At 37.8% G+C, this 20,572-nt stretch overlaps 1 protein-coding gene across 10 annotated transcripts; it reads right to left on the bottom strand.

Moving 5' to 3' along the window:
* Window positions 1-461: 461 nt before the first annotated feature.
* LOC133790791 (dephospho-CoA kinase) lies at window positions 462-7,495 on the bottom strand. 10 transcript variants are annotated; one of them, XM_062228553.1, is made up of 5 exons: window positions 7,178-7,477; window positions 6,478-6,641; window positions 2,762-2,885; window positions 2,205-2,350; window positions 462-1,063 (listed from the first exon to the last, which is right to left on the bottom strand). In XM_062228553.1, the coding sequence occupies exons 3-5, from the start codon at window positions 2,867-2,869 to the stop codon at window positions 610-612; spliced, it is 708 nt and encodes a 235-aa protein (XP_062084537.1). In that variant the 5' UTR covers window positions 2,870-2,885; window positions 6,478-6,641; window positions 7,178-7,477; the 3' UTR covers window positions 462-609. The 10 variants fall into 10 exon arrangements, 6 of the variants coding, with proteins under 6 accessions (XP_062084537.1, XP_062084538.1, XP_062084539.1 ...); XR_009874074.1 differs by lacking the exons at window positions 462-1,063; window positions 2,205-2,350 and adding exons at window positions 4,465-5,942; window positions 6,718-6,820 and having other exon boundaries at window positions 2,804-2,885; window positions 7,193-7,495; XR_009874072.1 differs by lacking the exons at window positions 462-1,063; window positions 2,205-2,350 and adding exons at window positions 4,465-5,942; window positions 6,718-6,820 and having other exon boundaries at window positions 2,804-2,885; window positions 7,178-7,490.
* Window positions 7,496-20,572: the final 13,077 nt, after the last annotated feature.

Here is a 20,572-nt window from a genome sequence, read left to right as displayed (position 1 = left end):
GTCTATATCTTCATGTGTGGATAATAAGATTTTGCCTATAGATTGTTACAATTAAGTGTAGAAAACAATAGGACTAACCTCTCAGCTCAATTAGGTATAGAAAAATTAAATACAATCGGACTATATCTTCATGAGTTACTTATCTCCCACTCTAGGTAAGCCAATGAGTTTGAGAAAGCTTTTCTTATGATATCCAAAGTGGCTTGTGACTATACTTGTCACTTGGGACAAGAAATAGATCCGCTATCATTACAGGGGTAAATCATTGATGACCATCCAATTAAAAGAAATTATCTATACAAAAAAATAAAATATAACATAAAATCTTTAAAGTGGTGATTCATAAACTGCGGATTAGGTCGAAGAATTAATATTGGAAGACGTAGAATGATGAGCTATATCCAACATAATAAAAAGACAAACAAAGTAATAGCTTAAAGAAAATTCTGAAGACCAATGAGGGAACACAAGGCAGAGAATTTATTATTAATTGCTACTAGCAAAGCTTTCTTGAACAGTTTTATACATGCAAATGTTCGGAACCTCGAACATACAAACTCATATGACATCGACCAGATATGAGTTTGGATAAAAATCTCAAGCAGCAAGTCACAGTCTTGAATTGTTATTGAAAATATTTCTGCAAAAAGTAACACCAACAATAGTGGAAATTAGAACAGACAAGGCTCCTTGCCTAGAAAGACCAAATTCAGTCCATGTCAAGGGCTTTGTGACTTCACATAGGACTTTCTGAAATTCTTCATTCAACTCATCTAGTGATCCGGTGTTATCGATTACAATGTCTGCTTTTCTTCTTTTCAAATCTAGTGACATTTGAGCATTAATCCTGTTCTGAGCATCCTCCTCACTCGATCCATCTCTTGCCATGAGTCGCTGGAGCTGTGTTCCAGGGTCAACCCATACTACTATAATTGGCTTTGTCCACCTATCCATCTTGGCTTCAAACAATAAAGGAATGTCAAGAACAATCACCTTAGTCCCCTTCATCCATAACTTCAAAATTTCCCAGAATATGCCTGAAGATATGTAAGGCGCTAGTAGGCTGCAAGACAATGAAAAATAGTAACTTAAAAAGTTGTACAAAGAATCTTGGGCAAATTCTTCGTATCAAATTACCAGGGATAATTCTGGCGATGTTAAGCATCTTTTGAGTAAAAAGCGAATGGCAAAATTTTACACATGTGACCTGTACTAGTCAGAATCATATAAGCATTAAAAGTTCACTTTATGGTTACCAATATAATCGAACCATTTGTTTCCTAGGGACAGACACCTGTTAAAGGATGTTGAATCAATTCACCTTAACATTATTGAGGAAGCAACTCCCAGAAGAAATGAGCGAAATGAAGATTTTGGAAAGTGGTTACACAATCTCAACAATTTCCTACAATTACAATCTACATCTAGAGCTTTTCTTCTAAACTGGCAGTCAAACTGTAAGCTACTGATGTATATGGTGACTAAAAGTAAAATTTATTTGATCAATTAAACAAGGGGATGTGTCCTGTAGAAAGAGCCACCAACAAGCTATCAGTTTAAGTAGTTTTCATAAACTGCATGAATTTAGCAGCAAAGGAAAAATAACTCGAAAAGACTTGTAAAGAAATCCCAGAATTTTCATGATGTAGACGATGTGGGAGTTACTTGGGATAAGAGGAAACACTGGGTGGCTATTTGGATTTAGTATAAAAATTTAAAATAATTTCCATTTTCTATGTTCTTGTGGGATTGGCAGCTTTGGCTGTAATTTACTGTAGTCCTATGTTTTATTAGTGTTTCTACTATGCTGGTTTAACACACAATTACTATTGTCCTATGTTTTATTAGTGTTTGTATAGATGTTTTAGTACACAGTACCTCATACTGGCATTCTAAGTTGTAAATATAAATGATGCCCCGTCAACTTTATTAATATCACCTTTCTGCTTCCTATAAAAAATAAATCTAAAAGAAAGACCAAGTTGAATTAGAATTTTCTATACAAGACAGATTACCCAAAGACATTAAACCATCCATTTTTATCTTTATTCCACCATAGAAGCCATTTTGTATAAGGTCCAATCCTTTTTTACTTCTCCATAAAAATTAGATTTATATGTAGATTAATTGTTTCTGTGTTCAAATATGCATACCGATTTCCCCCTCGTCGAGGGGGTTGACCCAGCAAAAAAAAACATGCATACCGATTAAGAAGTTGACGCTTTCCTGGATCAGAAAATACAATCTGGCCAAGTATAGGCCTGTCTACTTCTCCATCTGGTTGTAAAATTTCCTCTCCAAATGCTGAAACTACCTTTTTCCAGCCACCAGTGCCCTTCCTTAGAACATCCTGAACAATATACTTCAATGCATGAAACAGAAGCTAAATAGCAAACAAGCTCCAATATTTTGAAAAGAACAAATACATGCAAATAATGATGAGGAAATTCTATATTCCAAGGTTTCTCTACTAACCAAATGAATAATATGACACAAACAATCTTACCAAGTTTTCAAAAAAAATTCATCTTTATATTGCTGAATTTTATGACGACCTAATTGATATCAAGATATAATTTTGTTACATTAAATAAAAGCACATACAGAGGCAATTCATACCAAGTTTTCACAAATTTTTCATCTTTATATTGCTGAATGTAATAATGAACTAATTGATATCAAGCTATAATTTTGTTATATTAAATAAAAGCATACTACAGAGGAAATTTTGTTATTTGAATTAATAATAAAAGAAGCATACCCGAGCAACAACATCAGCATCAACAACCAGAATGCCATGAGCTTTGAAGAGATTGGAAACAGTGCTCTTGCCAGAGGAAATGCCACCTGTCAGTCCCACAAGCCTCATTCTTTTTCCGATTAGCCTGTAGTGTAAATGAGAAATGAACATTTCAATTCCAGAAACATTTTGACATAACTTGGAGCAGGAAAAGGCAACATGGGATATGCCCTATTGTATTTAATTTTTCTATACCTAATTATATGCCAACCCCTCAGCTCCTACCTACCTAACTATCTATGAGAAGGAGAAAAAGGGCAAAACAGGTTGCCCTTCTATATTTTGTTTTCTACACCTAATTGTAACAATCAATAGGCAAAATCTTATAATCCACACATGAAGATATAGACACAAATTATTTAAAGAAATGATTACTACGTTATTCCAAGTCATCTAAAGGTCAACTTTCAACATCATGAAATCCCAGAAATAACTCAAACTCAAACTCGCATTGCCAACTCAATTTCAAAATTGTTCTCTCCTACTGATTCATAAAATATTTAGAGACAAGAATGTGCATTTTCACACTATCCATATCCATAGTATGTTTAGCAAGAAAACTCACTCACAGCAAAACTAAGTATGATTTGATGTTATAAACTTATAATTACCAAAACTTTTGGATATTGCATCAAGGCCAAGTGATTTCAAACGTTAATCATATGAAGTCTAAAGAACCTGACTAATACCAAAACGTTAGGCATTGCATTCATCATCAATCAAAAATACCAAACAGTATCCAAACATACATGTGCTAATATCAACTACCAAAAAAAATTCAAAAGACAACAAATTCAATTAAGTGTACTACAGTATATACACACAGCAGGCGATAGAAGTATTGCCAAGCCAAACAGAAGCATCAAACTCAAAATGTTAAGACGTAAGATTGAAAAAGTGTGCAAAAATGGCTACCATCTTATCTCATCTAGAAATTACACAAATTCATGCAACCTCATATTCTCATTTTGAGTTTGTGTATTTTCTGTGTTAGCCATTTTTAACCTTGTAAGTTACACAAATTTAATTCAAGATGTTGTCAAGTATGAGAATATGCAAAAGGTCTTTGAACTTAATAATGTGGTACACTATCAATGTCCTTCATCTGTTTTTTATGCCTCCTAAAAAGAATAAATATATATTGATATTGGACTCTTTGATTGTAACTAATGCCTTGTACACATTATCTGAAATAAGATGTATGTTGCTGATGCAATATCAATAGACTAAAATCTAAAAATATTGGATCTTACATATAGTACTTTCGAGGGTAACTGAGGATTTTCTTCTGTGCACTAATTTTTGAGTTCTGATCCCTACATTACAAAGAGATCACATGTGTGGCCCGATTCTTGCATAAGCAGTAGTCCCCTTAACTATGAAATTTGACCACTTGCCTGTATTTTTTGTGCTTACCAGCTTGTAAAGCATGAAAATTCAATATATTTTACATTCACAAATACTATCCATCATTTAACATTAGAGTTAACCAGAGACACTTCTATCTAGATGTTGCAACAAATTGACCCAACTAACAACCTAACACACTCAATCAAACAAAAGAATTCATTACTAAAAAAAAAACCAGCAACAGTTTGGAAATATAAGACACAACGAGCTTAATCTAAAGCTTTTCTCATACAAATAGAAGAAACAACATATACCACGGATAAACAATCAGTGATGGTGCATTCTTTCATATCTCGTGTCTGTGATCACATTCAAAAGGTAATTACTATTATACTAAATAATCAACTACTTTGTGGCGCTCAAATTCTACAGAACTATAACCCAAATCTTTCTTAAGACCTCTGTCTTTCATCATCTCCCTCACTTTCTCAACGTCACTCCATCTTCCCATCTCTGCATACAAATTAGAGAGAACTACGCAATAAGCACTATTGCCTGGCTCAAGTTCAATAAGCTTCCAAGCTGCAAACTCACTGAGGTCTAAATTTCCATGAGCCTTGCCACCTGCCAATAATGATCCCCATATAGCTTTCGTAGGCTCATAAGGCATTTCATTTAAGAACTTGAAAGCTTCTTCAAGACGTCCAGCACGCGCAAAGATGTCAACCATGCACGCATAATGTTTGACAGTAGGAGGAAATTGATATTTACCATCAACTATAGCACGAAATATTTGTGTGCCCGTATTTACAAACCCCGCATGACTACATGCAAGAAGAACTGCCACCAATGTTACTTGATCTGCTTTAACCCCTTCTTGCTCCATTTTGTTAAACCACCACAAAGCCTCATCTCCACTCTTAGCAAGAGCTAGACCTTGAATAACAGCATTCCACGTGAAGGTATTATTTTTCTTCATCCTTTTGAAAACAGCCAAACCCTCTTCAATCCTACCGCATTTCCCATACATATCGATTAAGGAAGTCCCCAAAATCACATCCATGTCCCACTTGTTTCTTTTTATAAAGTCATGTATCCAAACTCCCATTTCCAGGGCCCCAGAATTAGCACACGCAGCCAAGGCATTGACCATGGTTACATGATTCGGGATAACACCAGCATACTGCATCTGCTCAAAAGCAATTAATGCATCATCATACTTCCTAGCATTCCGATACCCCATGATCAAAACCGTCCAAGAAACAACATCTCTTTGGGGCATTTCGTCGAACAGTTTCCGACACAAGTAAATATGGCCAGCCGACGCATAGATGTCAAGTAGAGAATTCAGCACGTAAATGTCATTAAGATGGCCCAATTTTATGACGTGCGTACGGACACACTCCCCTTGTTTGAACTCACGAAAGTCGGACAAAGATTTAAGAAGAAAAGGGTAAGTGAAATTGTTAGGAATAATTGAGTTTCTGAGCATATGAAGGTATATAGAGAGTGGGGCATGGGAATTATCTGAATGAGAAAACGCCCTGATGAGAGAATTGCAAATAAAAACATGGGGTCTACGAATTTGGGTGAAGTAAAAAAGATGGGCGAAATCCAAGAGGCCTAGAGATTGGCAGGCAGTGATGAAGTGGGAACCAATGGTGGAATCACCTACAAGGTTTTGGAGAATGAGTTGAGCCTGGACTTGGCGGATTTGATTGTGTGAAGTTGAGTTGTTTAGGAAAGAGATTATTCTGATTATAACATTGTTGAGTTCTGGAACTAGTGTCATCTGCGAATGAAATATTATATGAATATCAATAAGTCCGCTAATAAGTTAAATCATTAATGATTTCGAATCACTTGGATGCTAAGAAGTGAAAATATAGATCACGTACGTAATTTCTGAAATATATGATAGATATTGAAAGCAAACAGACATACTGTTTTTTCTTTCTTAAAAAAAATAACAAATTCAGTTTTAATTTCTACATACCATCTAACCTAGCTGCTAGCATGTCTACTCTTAATATTGTATTTGCATTTAATTGGTTTGACCGCCCTTCAAACATTAGTGGCTTCAACTATGTATGTTTCAAGACAGGGACTCTACATATGAATAAGTTATTATTTAGGTAATAAAAATATAGAAGCACCAATTCACAAAACAATATATAGGTATTGTGGAGGTAATTAATTACAATATATATGTATAAAAAAAATAGGATCAGTAGTACAAGAATAGCTTGAGAAGGTGAAGAGAAAAAAGAACTAAGTGATGCTCCATAGAAAAATGAGCAAGACAAGATTAAGATTAATGCACATACTCCTTTTTGCAATTTGTCTTCGACAGCAGTAGCACCAACAAGAATCAACTCTCTCAATCATATCCGATACTTGTTCAAGCACCGTCTCTCTATCAGCCCCCATGGATGCTTTTGCTTTCTGAAATTCATTGTTCCAAGCATTGTACTCAGACTCCTCCGGTTTTCTGTAAGCAAGTGCCAATGTAAGCGACCCCAGCTTCTCCATATTCATTCAAATGTTTAGATGTCATTTCTTCATACATTTTACCATTCTTTGATAGCTTACGGGGTAGAAAAGATAGTGGAAGAGGCCAATAAATCAAGCACATTGTCCGCTTGTCCATATCTAAGAAGTAACTTTTCCCTATAAAGTTCATAACCCAACAAAAGATGACAAACGATAAGATTTTACAAAACCCTTCTATTCTATACCCAGCAATATCTACAACAAATCAACTATATTTTCCTTTCAACAGACCCCTGCACTCTTCTATAAAAAGGTGATCCTTGTGAAAGCCTTGAATCACACCATTTTCATAAACATTCAAAGTCTAAAAAAATGTCGTAGTCTAATATTGGTAAGCTGGAGACTGATGTCGAAATTAGTGCTTCTGCTAAGAAATTCCATGAAATGTTCAAGCATAAACCACACCATATCACCCATGCTACCACTGACAATACTCAAATAAAAAGTGAAAAGAAGAGAAGAGAGGCAGATCACCTTAACAACTCACACCTGGTCTGGTCTGGGTTTGGTGTGGGAACAGGCGAGGTGAGGTGGCGCTAGGGTGGTCAGACGCTGGTGAGGGCTAAGTTGGGGTCTCGTCTGGCTTCGGGGTCGCGCGCGAGGGCGGCCGAGATGGGCTTGGGTGATTTAGACACTTCCGCTTGGGTCGTCAGAGATGGTGAGGGAAGGACAGAGGGGACTGACTGGTTTTGGGTGAGGGGAATGGAGCTGACGAAGATGGTGGTGGTGTTGAGTTTTGGGGTGGCGGCAGGATAGGTTTAGAAATGAAATATGGTTTAGAAAGATTTATATATATATATATATATAAAGTAGGGTTATTGATAGGCAGATTTGATTAGGGAAACTTCTTGAAATGAGTTAATACTAACTCTATTAACATTAGCCCCTCCTCTCTCTTCCTTCCTCTCATAAAGAGACAAACACTCTTCATTCTCCCTCTCTCTCAAATCATCATCAAAGAGAAATCATCACAATTTTCTTCTCCCGAAGCTTTGGAAAGTGATGTAATCTATCATAATTTGGAAAGTGATGGAAAGTGATGTAATCTATCATAACCTATTTGAACATTTGATTTGATAATGAGTAAGTTTTTTTTATTTATAGGTTATGGGTGTCTTGTGTAATAGTTTAAATAAAATTTTGGAACTACTATACACTAAAAAATCTGTGAAAAGAAATAATTTATGTTGAGATGATGAATTTTCGAATGATTTTCGCGATTTAGGTCACTGCGTTCACACATTATTCACACTTTGTTCACACATGATTCATACTTGGTTCACATTTTCGCGATTTAGGTCACTGCGTTCACACTTTATTCACACATGATTCATACTTGGTTCACATGATTCACACTTGGTTCACACTTGGTTCACAAGTACTTCACACATGATTCACATTTGGTTCACACATGATTCACACTTGGTTCACATATTGTAACGCCCTACTTCCTTAGAGTCGTTACTAAGTGAGTTTTAAACGTGCATTTAACTCGCTAATCGAGGTTTTAGGTCAAAAGTGTTGTAGAATTAGAACAGGAGAGAAGAAAAGTTGAAGAAAAGAGTTATGAAGTAATGCAATAACTTTCTTACATTCAACAGAGACCCAACGTTTTTATATTGCTACTGAGTTTATTACAAGACAGAATATAATTCTGTTAGAACAGAGTTAGTTAGCAATAGAAAATTAACTAATGTATTTTAGTAACAAGCTATTGGTTATCATCCCCCCTCAAACGAAAAGGGTTAGTCACCACTTTGAGTTTGTCTTTAATATAGTTGTTATACCCAAAAAATAGGAAGGTGCATTCTAGGAGAGTTAAGGGGAATGGTCCTAGGAGACCCCAAGGAGGGTGTGGTCCTAGGAGACCCCAAGGGTGTGTAGGAGGTAAGCCTCCCAAGGTTTTCTAAGTGTTGGCTCGAACGTGTCCAAGGTAAATAGCTAAGGAGGAGGAGTCTCATGCAAGAGAATGGAGATTTAGACTTTCATAAGGAAAGTCTATACTATGTTCGATCGGACATGTTTGGGAGATGCTAAAGGAGGTTGCCTCAATGTTGTCCAAGGTGAGGTTCCCTCAATGTTGTCCAAGGTGAGGTTCCCTCAATGTTGTCCAAGGTGAGGTTGCCTCAATGTTGTTCAAGGTGAGGTTGCCTCAATGTCGTTCAAGGTGAGGTGCCAAGGAGGTTGCCTCGGACCACCTTGGTCCGAGGAGAAGCCAAGGAGATTGGTTCAAGGAGGAACATGGCATGCTAGAGGAGAGTGCATGTTAGAGGATAGAAGTGTATCTCCATCCACCATGCACGTTCAACCCACCAAAAACATGTCCTACCACCATGCATATCCTACCACCATGCATGTTCAACCAGCACTTGCATGGGTAGTGAGTAGGAGGTGGACCAACTAGCTAGAGGAGACTAAGTCAGACACAACTTCAACAACATACGCGGGAATCTCTCATTCTTCCCACAAATGGGGAGTTTGTTACATTTTGAATTTTGAATGTTTATTTGTAATATAAATGTAATAAATATAATAAAATATCCCTATTATAAGGGGATATCAGTTGAGGATCCCATCTCTATAAATAGAGAGCTTATGAGATGAGAGGGGGCTTCCTTCTGCTTCTTCTTTCTAGAGAGATAAAATTGGGTCTGTCTATTCTAGAGAGAGAAAGTGCTGAAATTAGAGAGAATTCTTGTATTTTCACAATTTATACTGAAGAAACTCAGTTGTCATAGTCCATCTGATCTTGAGTATAGATTCATAAATCACAACTCTAAGTGGATTAGGCTATTACCGACAATCGGGGCTGAACCACTATAAAAATCTCCTGTGTTCTTTACTTTTCTTGTTTATACTGTCTGTTGTCGTTTTTATTTCTCTTGAAGGCTCGTCATTATTGACGTTCTCACGTCGTTGGCTAAAAACGCAGTCAACAATAGTGAAACCAATCGATGGGAAGAGACTTGGTGAAGATGTTTGCAACCTGATCAAATGTGGGGACATAACGCACTGCCAATTCATTGTTGAGGAGCTGATCACGGACAAAATGCTGGTCAATTTCAATGTGTTTGCAGCGAGCATGAAAAATAGGATTGGCTGCCAACGAGGCCGCACCTTGATTATCCACCCAGATGACAGGAACATCGGCTAAGTTGACTTGTAATTCAGTGAGAAGAGAGCGAAGCCACTTGATTTCAGCTACTGTGTTGGCTAAGGCACGAAATTCAGATTCTGTTGAGGATCGTGCCACCACTTGCTGCTTCTTAGCAGACCAAGAGATGAGATTGGAGCCTAAGAAAACTGCATACCATCCTGTGGATCTTCTGTCATCAATACAACTTGCCCAGTCGGCATCTGAGTATGCTGCCAAAGACATTCGAAGAACAGGGCGAATGAGAAGACCATCAGATATAGTGCCTTTCAAATATCTGAGTAGGCGCTTACAATCTTCCCAATGAATATGTGTAGGAGCATGAATAAACTGAGAGAGTTTATTAATAATAAAGGCAACATCAGGTCTAGTTAGAGTTAGATACTGAAGAGCTCCTAATGTGCTTCTGTAAAGAGTTGTGTCTTCAAATGGAGAGCCTTCCATGAGAGAAAGTTTGTGAGAAATTGAAGTAGGACTAGAACAACTCTTAGCTCCTTCTAAATGAACCTTAACCAAGAGATCTGTGATATATTTAGACTGAGACATGTAAAGACCTTCTGGACTGCGGTGAATCTCAACGTCGAGGAAGTAGTGAACTTGTCCCAAATATTTTAGAGAAAATGCAATGTTGAGATCATTAACCAGCTTCTGAATCAACTTAGTATTAGGTCCTGTGACAAGTATATCATCCACGTATACTAAAAGAATGATCAAGTCAGGTCCAGTACCATAGATAAGAAGGGAGGTGTCAGCCTTTGAAGCAGCAAACCCCCAGTGAAAAAGAGTGGATTTGAGCTTGTCATTCCATGCCCGAGGAGCCTGCTTAAGGCCATATAGTGCCTTATGTAATTTGCAAACATGAGTAGGTTTGCTAGGGTCTTCAAAGCCGTGAGGTTGACACATGTACACTGTCACATTGAGAGTACCATTGAGAAAGGCATTTGCAACATCAAGCTGTCGAATTTCCCATTGAGATGAGACAGCTAATGTTAAAACAAGCCTAACCGTGACTGGTTTGATAACTGGACTGAAAGTGTCTTCAAAGTCAATGCCCGGTTTCTGAAGATAGCCTTTAGCTACTAATCTGGATTTTAGCCTGTCAAGAGTACCATCAGCATTAATTTTCACTCTATGCACCCACTTACTGCCAATAAGATGCATGTGAGGCTCATAAGGAACTAATGTCCAAGTGCCTGTGGAAAGAAGGGCAGTATACTTTTTCTACATTGAAGCAAACCAGCCTGGATGTTGAAGAGCAGCTTTGAGTGATTTGGGTTCAGTCAGCAATAATGATTATGGTAGAGGATGCTTAGTAGCCATATATGCTTTGGGTTTATAAATGCCTTTTTGAGATCTTGTAACCATAGAGTGAGTCCTTAAAGGAACTGGTCTGACAGAAGTGGATGCAGGTGCACCATTTGAACAATCTGACTCAGCTGGGGCATTAGGTGAAGATGCAGTAGGAGAAGTAGAAATTGCAGGCATAGGGTATGGCAATGATGAACCATCAGATGAAGAAGATGATGCAGGTAATGAAACTTCAGAGGCATCAGCAGCAGCAGGAGTCATAACATGCTCAGAAGGAGAGTACACAGGAAAGGTTGGTGAGGTAGTCGATGCAATAGGAGAAAACATGGGATTAGTTGCTGAAGCTACATCACGTGTAGAAAACTGAGCAGTAGGGAAAGCAGAAGAGGAGTCAGATTGTACCTGTGGTGATGAAGTAACCCGAAGTGCTGGGTATACAGATTCATTAAACTTCACATGTCGAGCTATGAACATTCTGCCAGCCGTATTTTCTCAAAGATATCCCTTATGCTTGGGAGAATAACCAAGAAAAATGCACTCTTCAGATCTAAACTCGAGCTTGTGATGGTTATATGGCCTGAGATGAGGAAAACAAGCACAGCCAAAGAACTTCAAGATGCTGTAGTCAGGAACCTGTTGAAAGAGACATTCATACGGGCTGAGATGATGAAGAACAGGTGTAGGCATTCTATTGATAGAGTAAGTTGCACACTGAAATGCATGCCACCAGTAAGACATGTCAAGACCAGATTGAGCAAGAAGAGTGAGGCCTATTTCAGTGATATGCCGATGCTTCCTTTCGACTCTCCCATTCTGTTCGTGAGTGTGAGGACACGAGTGTTGAAACCGTATGCCTTGATCTTTTAGAAACTTGTCAAAAAATTTGTATTCACCGCCACCATCAGCTTGAACTCGCTTTATAGGCAAGTTAAATTGTTTCTCAACCAAGGCTTTGAATTGAATAAATAATTCAAAATATTGTGACTTGACAGTCATAGGAAAAACCCAAGAAAACCTACTGAAATCATCAATAAACACAATGTAGTATCTGTAGTTATCTTTGGAAACAACATGTGACGGCCCCTATACATCAGTGTGAACAAGTTCTAAAGGTTGGTTAGCACGAGTTTGAGACAATGAGAATGGTAATTTGTGACTTTTACCTCTTTGACATGCAGAACAAAAGTGCAGATTTTTAAGGGAATGAGGAATATGGGCTTGAGTCAATATTCTGGTGAGAATGGCAGGCGCAGGATGACCAAGTTGGCAATGCCATAGATTAATATCAGTAGATAGGACTGAGTTAAAGACAGTAGCAGGTGAACTTGTAGAATAGGGAGAAATCAAGTCTTTATTCATATTTGTAGAATTACATGAAAGCGGGGTACATTTGTGATTACAAGAATGAACTGTACAATTATTTGAAACTAAAAAGGCAGTAGACTCGGCTAGATGACATTGAACTAAAGTGTTTGACAGACTCGAACCATCATCCCCAAGGAGGTAAAGGCCATCTTTAAGTTTCCCTTTGACTAGAACAGCTCCCGTTTGCTTGTCCTTGACAAAACAGCAAGATTTATGAAATTCAAGAAAGACATCATTATCATTGGTGAGTTTAGAAACACTAACCAAATTTTTAGTGATAGATGGAACTTGCAAGACATAATTTAAATGCAAGGGAGAAGAGGTTTTGGAAGGAATTAAAGCTTTACCAATATGAGAAATGACAAGCTTCTTACCATCACCATCCGCCACAGTTTCTTGTCCACCATAAGGCACAACACTCTCAAGAGGGGCTTCATTATAGGCAATATGGTTTGTGGCGCTAGTATCCACATACCAACCTTGATCATCAGAAAAATCAGGAACCGTTTGAGCTATGTAGGCAGTCAGGTCATAGTCAAGAAAATGCTCAGTAAGATTGGCTTGAGGCTGAGATTGGCCAGATACAGATTTAGGGGTGATCCAGTTCTTATCAAACCGATAATGACACACGGGAGCAATGTGACCATATCGCAGACACACTTGACACAATGGTCGATTTGGATTGTACGAACGGGTATACTGAGAGTGTTGAGAAGTAGGAGGGCCACGGGAAAATGATCTTGAAGAAGAGTCATGTGTAGTGCCTCTGCCAACACTAGTAAACGATCAAAAACCACCATTTCTTGAGCCAAAAGTGAGATTAGCAGCCATCTTTGTGGAAAGATACATCATAGTAGTATGTCTCTCAAGCCGAGTTTCATGAGACATGAGTAATGCTTGAACTTCCTCAAGAGAAAGATTGTCACTCCGGGATGTAATACCAGAGACAACGGGATCAAATTCGGATCCGAGACCATTTAAGAGATGGAGGATTAGATCAAAATCAGAGATAGGATGTCTAGTTATGGCCAATGTATCACAGAGAGCTTTAAGTCTATCAACATAGTCAGATATGGATTGGGTACCTTTATGAACATTCGACAGCTGACTCTTGAGCTGTAGTAGTCGAGCCTTCGATTGACTGGAAAATTTCTGCTCCAAGGCTTTCCAGACCGAATTGGAGGTAGTGTAGCTGGCCACCGTGCCAAGAATACCCTCAGTCATAGAGGACCGAATCCAAGAAAGGAGAAGTTGATCTTTCTTGCACCACTGAGAGAATGCAGGATTAGGATCACCATTGATGAGATACTGTGGTGGTGAAAGATCAGTAAGTAGAATTTCATCCAAATCATGGCCAATCACTGTTGGAAGAACTTGAGATTTCCAGTCAAGAAAATTTGTGCGATCTAACTTGATAGTTAGAGAAGAAGTTAGTGAATGAGAAAAAGGATTCCAAGATTGAGTCGCAGGAACATTCGGAAGAACACCAGGGTCGGAGATGCCCGCCGGGGACGAGTGGTCACTAGAGGAAGCCATTGACACAGGTCAGGGGCTTTGATACCATGTAGAATTAGAACAGGAGAGAAGAAAAGTTGAAGAAAAGAGTTCTAAAGTAATGCAATAACTTTCTTACATTCAACAGAGACCCAACGTTTTTATATTGCTACTGAGTTTATTACAAGACAGAATATAATTCTGTTAGAACAGAGTTAGTTAGCAACAGAAAATTAACTAATCTATTTTAGTAACAAGCTATTGGTTATCAAGTGTAATTAAATCATAAACAGTGAAATAAACTTTGAAAATAATTCCATTTACTATAAATCACTGAGTGTTTGACACTTGGGATCCCAAGATACTGTTTGGAAACATTTACAACATATGATTTACATATTCAAGTCGACTAGACGACAAAATCTAGGTTTTAACACAATCATCTCCCAAAATCACTAGCCATGGCAGCCAGGCAGGCCAAACATGTACGCGCCGCTTCACGCTCTCCGTACTCATGGTTGGTTGACTTTCCCCTTGCCTTTACCTGCACCACAGAGCACCCATGAGCCGAAGCCTAGCAAGAAAACCCTCACAAGCAGATAACATATGCATAACAAACGCTTATCAGTTAAACAGGCCATCAATAGGCTAAACACATACGACCATGCCGTCCCAGGCGCTTTACCATGCCCTGGGTTCGCGGTCCACACCGTGAGGATATCCCAGGTATCCTTTAGGGTCTCGCCCTGGCAGCTCGCTGTTGTGAAAATTGATTCAATTAAAATGTGCAAGTGTACACCCCCTTTTGCCGGATTATTGCCGATGTAATCATAAAAGGCTAATTTTTCTGGAATTTTAGACCAAGCTTCAGATAAACTTTGATTTTCGGCTAGCCCAGCACTAACTCTTCGATATATTTCTTGTTGAAAGTCACAAAACAAGTAATAAAGTAGTAAGTATTCAAGATCGTCTCCACAGGGATTGCAAATTAAAACTAAATGCAAAAATTAATTACTAAACAATTACACTAGTGAACAATTTGAATGTCTTTGATTTTCCAAATTAACCCAATAAAAAGAAAGTAAAATTACTTAAGTAAACTGAACAAGAACATTGAGAGAAATATATGAATTTTAAAATGGACTTGAATCATTGAATACCCCTATATTATTTTTCCTGAACACATTGCGAACGTATTGCTGCAGCAATTTTCTAGCAAAACTCCCAGGATAACAAAAAGTTCATTTAACATGCATAAAACTTTCCCAAATCTTATGACTTTAATTCTTCTACCTAATTAAACATATGTAACGACCCACTAATCTAGACTATTTGGACCATTAACGAATCTATACATAAAACTTACATTTTTGCGGAAATACCATAATTTATTATAAACTTGTAGAAACAAAGGTTACTTTCATAAATAATAAGTAGGATATGGGTACCCATTGTCTTTAAAACAAAAATAACTTAAAAACTAAAAAGAGTTACATAGAAAATGCGGAAAATACATTTAAAACCATAAAAACATAAATAAGACTACATCCTCGAATCGAATAACGCTCAGCCCCTTGACTCCATTCACCATCGATACACATCCTCTAAGCGTCACGAATCTTTCCGCCTCTAAAGCTTATTTCCTGCACATAAACAGAAAGGAATGAGCCTAATGCCCAGCAAGGAAAAATCTAACACATAGTCATAAACATAAACATAATTTCATAATAACGTAAAGACATATCATAACACATAATTAACTTATTATAATGGCCATTATTACTTGGGGTCCCATAGACTAAACAAGCTTATGCCCATGAGATTAGTGGGGTCCTACCAGCTAAATAGGCTTATGCCCACAATCTTTTTGGGGTCTTGTTAGTCAAATAGGGCATATGCCCAAGCCTACAACATACACATGCACAACATATTCATAACATACCCATATCATATCATAACACAAAAGATAACATAAACATAAACATATATATTCTAGCCTATTTTCCTTACCAAAGTTACCGGGATTATGGACTGAGTTGGGACTTTTGGAACACTCCTAAAACCATAAGAAAGAGTGAGTCTAAAGAAAGGAGATGAAATGAAAGAGATGGAAAGACTAAACCATAAAAACATACTTACCAACTTATATGCTTAAGAGCTTGGATTCCCTAACCAAAATAAGAATAAGGTTAGGGGACTGAGTAGAAGGTTTTGAGAAAGGAAATAACATAAAATACAGAAAGGAACTAGAGTTTTGGGTTTACCTCAAAGATTGCAAGATCAATCTAACCTTCACCGAAATACTATAGAACTCACTTCCCAAAGTGTTTGATAAGCTTATGATGTTTAAGTTTATAGTTTTTCCCCAAACCAGGTGTTTACACTCTCACACTCACTTAACACTAGCAGCTTCTGAACTTAGAGAAAATGGTGAATAATGGCTGGGTACTAGGTCCTATTTATAGAGTTTGGAGATGAAAAGATCTTGATTTTACTTGAATAAAAATAATGGCTTTTTAGGTGAAAATCATTTGAATAATCGTTCAGCAGAGGCTGAAGACTCGTTCAAAAGATGCTGGACTTATGAAGAAGTTTGAATGGCTGAAAGGAAAAGAATTCAAAAACAATTGAACATATGCTGAAGGAGGCGATATATCGCCCCCTGTAGGCGATATATCGCCTGGGCCAGTATGCCCGAGGCGACCGTGCATTGTTTCGTGTTTTCCGTATCTACGTGCTGCGATATATCGCCCCCTATAGCTGCGATATATCGGCACACGCTGAATATTTAAACACAAAATTACACATTTTTAGCTAAGTTTGAATGGAGTAAACAGCCTTGACTAAGCCCTCAACGTACTCAAAGCTGCTGACTGACCCTATAACATTCAAACTTTACTCCTTATTAGATTTAATCCCCAAAAATACTTAATCCTTAATCACCATTCATAACATGTGTTTAAAATCCTATTGGTTGATGTCTAAACCTTATAATATAATAAATATAATCCTTAATATCAGTCACTTTAATCAAACCTTAGGTTATACTTAATATTCTTAAACTATAGATTAAACTTAGAAAATCTATAAGTACTACTATGAGTGTCCAAATAATTCCCGGTCTGAACCAAAAATCCATAGTAACAAAGATAATGCTATAAATACTATCATACTACTATCTATCTTAGCTAAGTAAAGTTCTTGGACTCTACAACATATTCCTATGCAAAATTAGATTTAAGAATGCAATCACAGTTCAATTCTCATATGTTACACAAGGTAATTAACATATCTCTATATTAATTACTAACATAACCTAACCTAGATTATGACTTGTGTCATCCAAGTTTTTCCTATTACATTCAACCTTTCCAGCATTAAATATAATTAAAATAACTTGCCATTGCTGGCCAAACAACAACAAGAAATCAATTTAAGCACACTTGAATGATCAAGGGAGATTTTACTAAAATAAAGTGCAAGAAATGGATAGATTATAACATAGGGTTCATCAACAATTCAAGCCACCAAGAAATTAGTTCATGGCTAATTTCATATACATTAATTCATAATCAAAACAGCCCATAATATTCAGTTAGAATCCAACTCATAAATTAATACAATAGAGTTTAGAAAGAAGAGAAAAAAAAATCCAAAATGATGCTTGAGCTTCTTTGGTTGGCCTCCTTCTTCCTTTTTTTTAATCCCTTTCTATTTCTTCATGGCGTTTTTTATCTGATTTTCTCTCTGGTTTTCTGTAGTAAACTTGTGGCTCCAGTCTTGTCAAAAATGGAGGCTGCTCCTTCCTTAATTAGCTAGGGTACAACCCACTCCTTTTTCCTTCTTTTAATTTCTCCATTTTGCCCTTTTTTCTTTCTCTCACACGTGGCCCACTTACTAAAATAAACTGCTAATTTAATTTCTTTTCCCACTTTGCCACGTCAGTCTCCTTTACAGCTGGATAAATGATGCCACATGACCTCCTCTTTGAGCTGCTGATTCCTCCTTTTGCTGGAGAAATGCTGCAGCAAAACGCTCCTGTCTTCAACAATCCCTATATTTTATCACAAGCAACACCTAATAAAAATCTGTTTGATTTTCTTGCTTTCTTCAGAGAGCACCATGCAAAAACTCTCTAAGTGCTATTAAATGTTCAGATATTTCAAAAAGACTAAAGGATAAGATAAGACCATAAAAAAAATGGATAATAAAATGAAATGAAACCATTAAAAAGTATCACTCAACTTATTCTTTTTCTTTATCATAAGCTTAAAAGTATGACAAATAACTCTTTATTCAAGAGTTATCACTCGCACTCCACGTGCTCAACGCTGCTCCCGGCCCCTTGTCGCTCTCGGCCTTGCACTCCACGTGCCTAACGCCGTTTCCGGTCCCTTACCGTTTTCGGCCTTGCCGACCTCGGCTTGCGCCGTTCCCAGCTCTTGCCGAACATTTACACATATGCATACATAGCATAATAAAGCAAATACTAACTACGAACAAATCAATCAAAGGGCTACGCCCTGCAACATAGACATATAGGGCTCAGCCCTGCATACAAGCTCTGTGGAAGACAGTGGTTTTCTTACCTGTGTCCCGAGCTCCTTAAGCACTGAACCCTCGAGCACGATCCTCTAATCTGAGCCTCTCCGAGAACCTAATCACAACATATAAATAACATCCCCATTACAAATCGATTTAAAAACACCTCTCGGAACCAATCCCGAGCTCTCGGGACCTTTCGGACCCCCACACAAGGTGGCGTAAGCGTCCCCCGAGCCCCCTGAGCAAAAGCCTAAAAAATAAATTTTCCCCTACCCAGAAATGGCCTAGGGCCGCGGCACTAGCCCTCAAGGGCCGCGGCGCCCAGTGTGGCCTCCTTCCTTGATGCAACCTAGCGTCGCAGCGCCCCTTCGCGAACCCAGAATTATGGGTTTTCCCCTGCATTTTTCCCGAGCCAAAGCACTCCCAAATCAACCCCAAAGCATACCTAAGTCCCAAATTCAATTCAAAACCCCACATAGACCCTCTAACAACTCAAAAACATCAATAATAAGCCTAAACACACAATCAAATCCCCAATTCACAAATTGGCTTAAAACTTTATATTACTTAAACCAATAAACCAGGAACTTGAACCACAGCAACTAATACATAACAGAGATGCATAAAACCCTTACCTCAAGTAGAAATTCGCCCCTGAGCCTTCTCCAAGTCCAACTCCAAGCTAATCCATCTTTTTCCCAAACTGAACCTAGGCAAGCTTCATCCCCAAGAATCCACCAAACAGCCACACAAATCAGTTGTTATCCTTAATATTTCTCTGCAGAATTCAATCAAGATACTGAACAAAACTTACCTTTGAGCCTGGGTCAATCCCCTAATTCCCAGCCTTGAATCCCTTGAACTCTAGCCTAGAATCCTTCAAAACTCAGCAAGTCTCCAATCACCAAAGAAATGAAGAAGAAGAAATTGCATGGAAGGAAGAGAGAGCTGAGAAGTTCTGTTTTTCTTTCTTTCCTTTGTTTTCTAAACCGTTCTAAAATTCCCTTAGCCTTATCCCATCACAACCAGCTACCAAATGACCCAATTACCCTTCCATCTAACCCATACGCTAGCTAATCCTCAAGGACAACTTAGACCTTTCCTAACTTCTTACAAATATACCATTTTATCACTTAGGGTAGTTATCCTCACTGGTTACCAATGGCTACTCAAACCACTAAAATACCATTAATCGATCCTTAAAAATCCCCAATCTTAACGTGTAATATTCCCAAAATACCCCTAGGCTCCTCCCGAGCCGGATATTTAATCCCGTTGTGACTTTTAAACTAATTAGCTCCCTAGGACCGTCTCGGAATGTGCATCACAAATATATCACCGTTATATCAACAACATCACACACATATTTCATTTATGCCCTCCACGGGCTAAAATTACCAATTTACCCCTAACAACCAAATGGGGCCCATATGCGTATTTATTTCACCTAAACATGCATTCTAACCACATATTCATTAAATTCACATAAATTAATACAGTTTAACAATTATTGCCCTCCAGGCACACTAATCAAGGATCCAAGTCTTATTAGCAAATTTGAGTCGTTACACATATGGTTCACACACGATTCACACTTGGTTCACACACAGTTCAATGATTTCCACGATTTAGGTCACTTTGTTCACACATTGTTCAAACGAGTTCACACATTATTCACACATACTTCACACATGATTCACACTTGGTTTCACATATGGTTTACACATTGTTCACACATGCATGCTTCACACACAGTTCACACACGGTTCACACACGGTTCACACATGTTTAACACTTGGTTCACACATGCTTCACACATGCTTGCTTCACACATTTATTTCTTATTTCTTTTGGCTAGTTTTACCTAATAACCTTTGGATTTCAAACCTTTTGTCATATGTTATACAGGTCAAACACATATAAATATTGTGGTGTTATATAATGGATCGTGGGAACAAGTTTTGAACGAAGGTTGGTCATTTAGTGCGAAACAAAGCAAGGGT

This window comes from Humulus lupulus, chromosome 7, assembly GCF_963169125.1.
Source record: "Humulus lupulus chromosome 7, drHumLupu1.1, whole genome shotgun sequence".
Taxonomy (NCBI): Eukaryota; Viridiplantae; Streptophyta; class Magnoliopsida; order Rosales; family Cannabaceae; genus Humulus; species Humulus lupulus.
The sequence above is the reverse complement of the archived record's forward strand: the minus strand, read 5'-3'. Positions and strand labels throughout refer to the sequence as shown.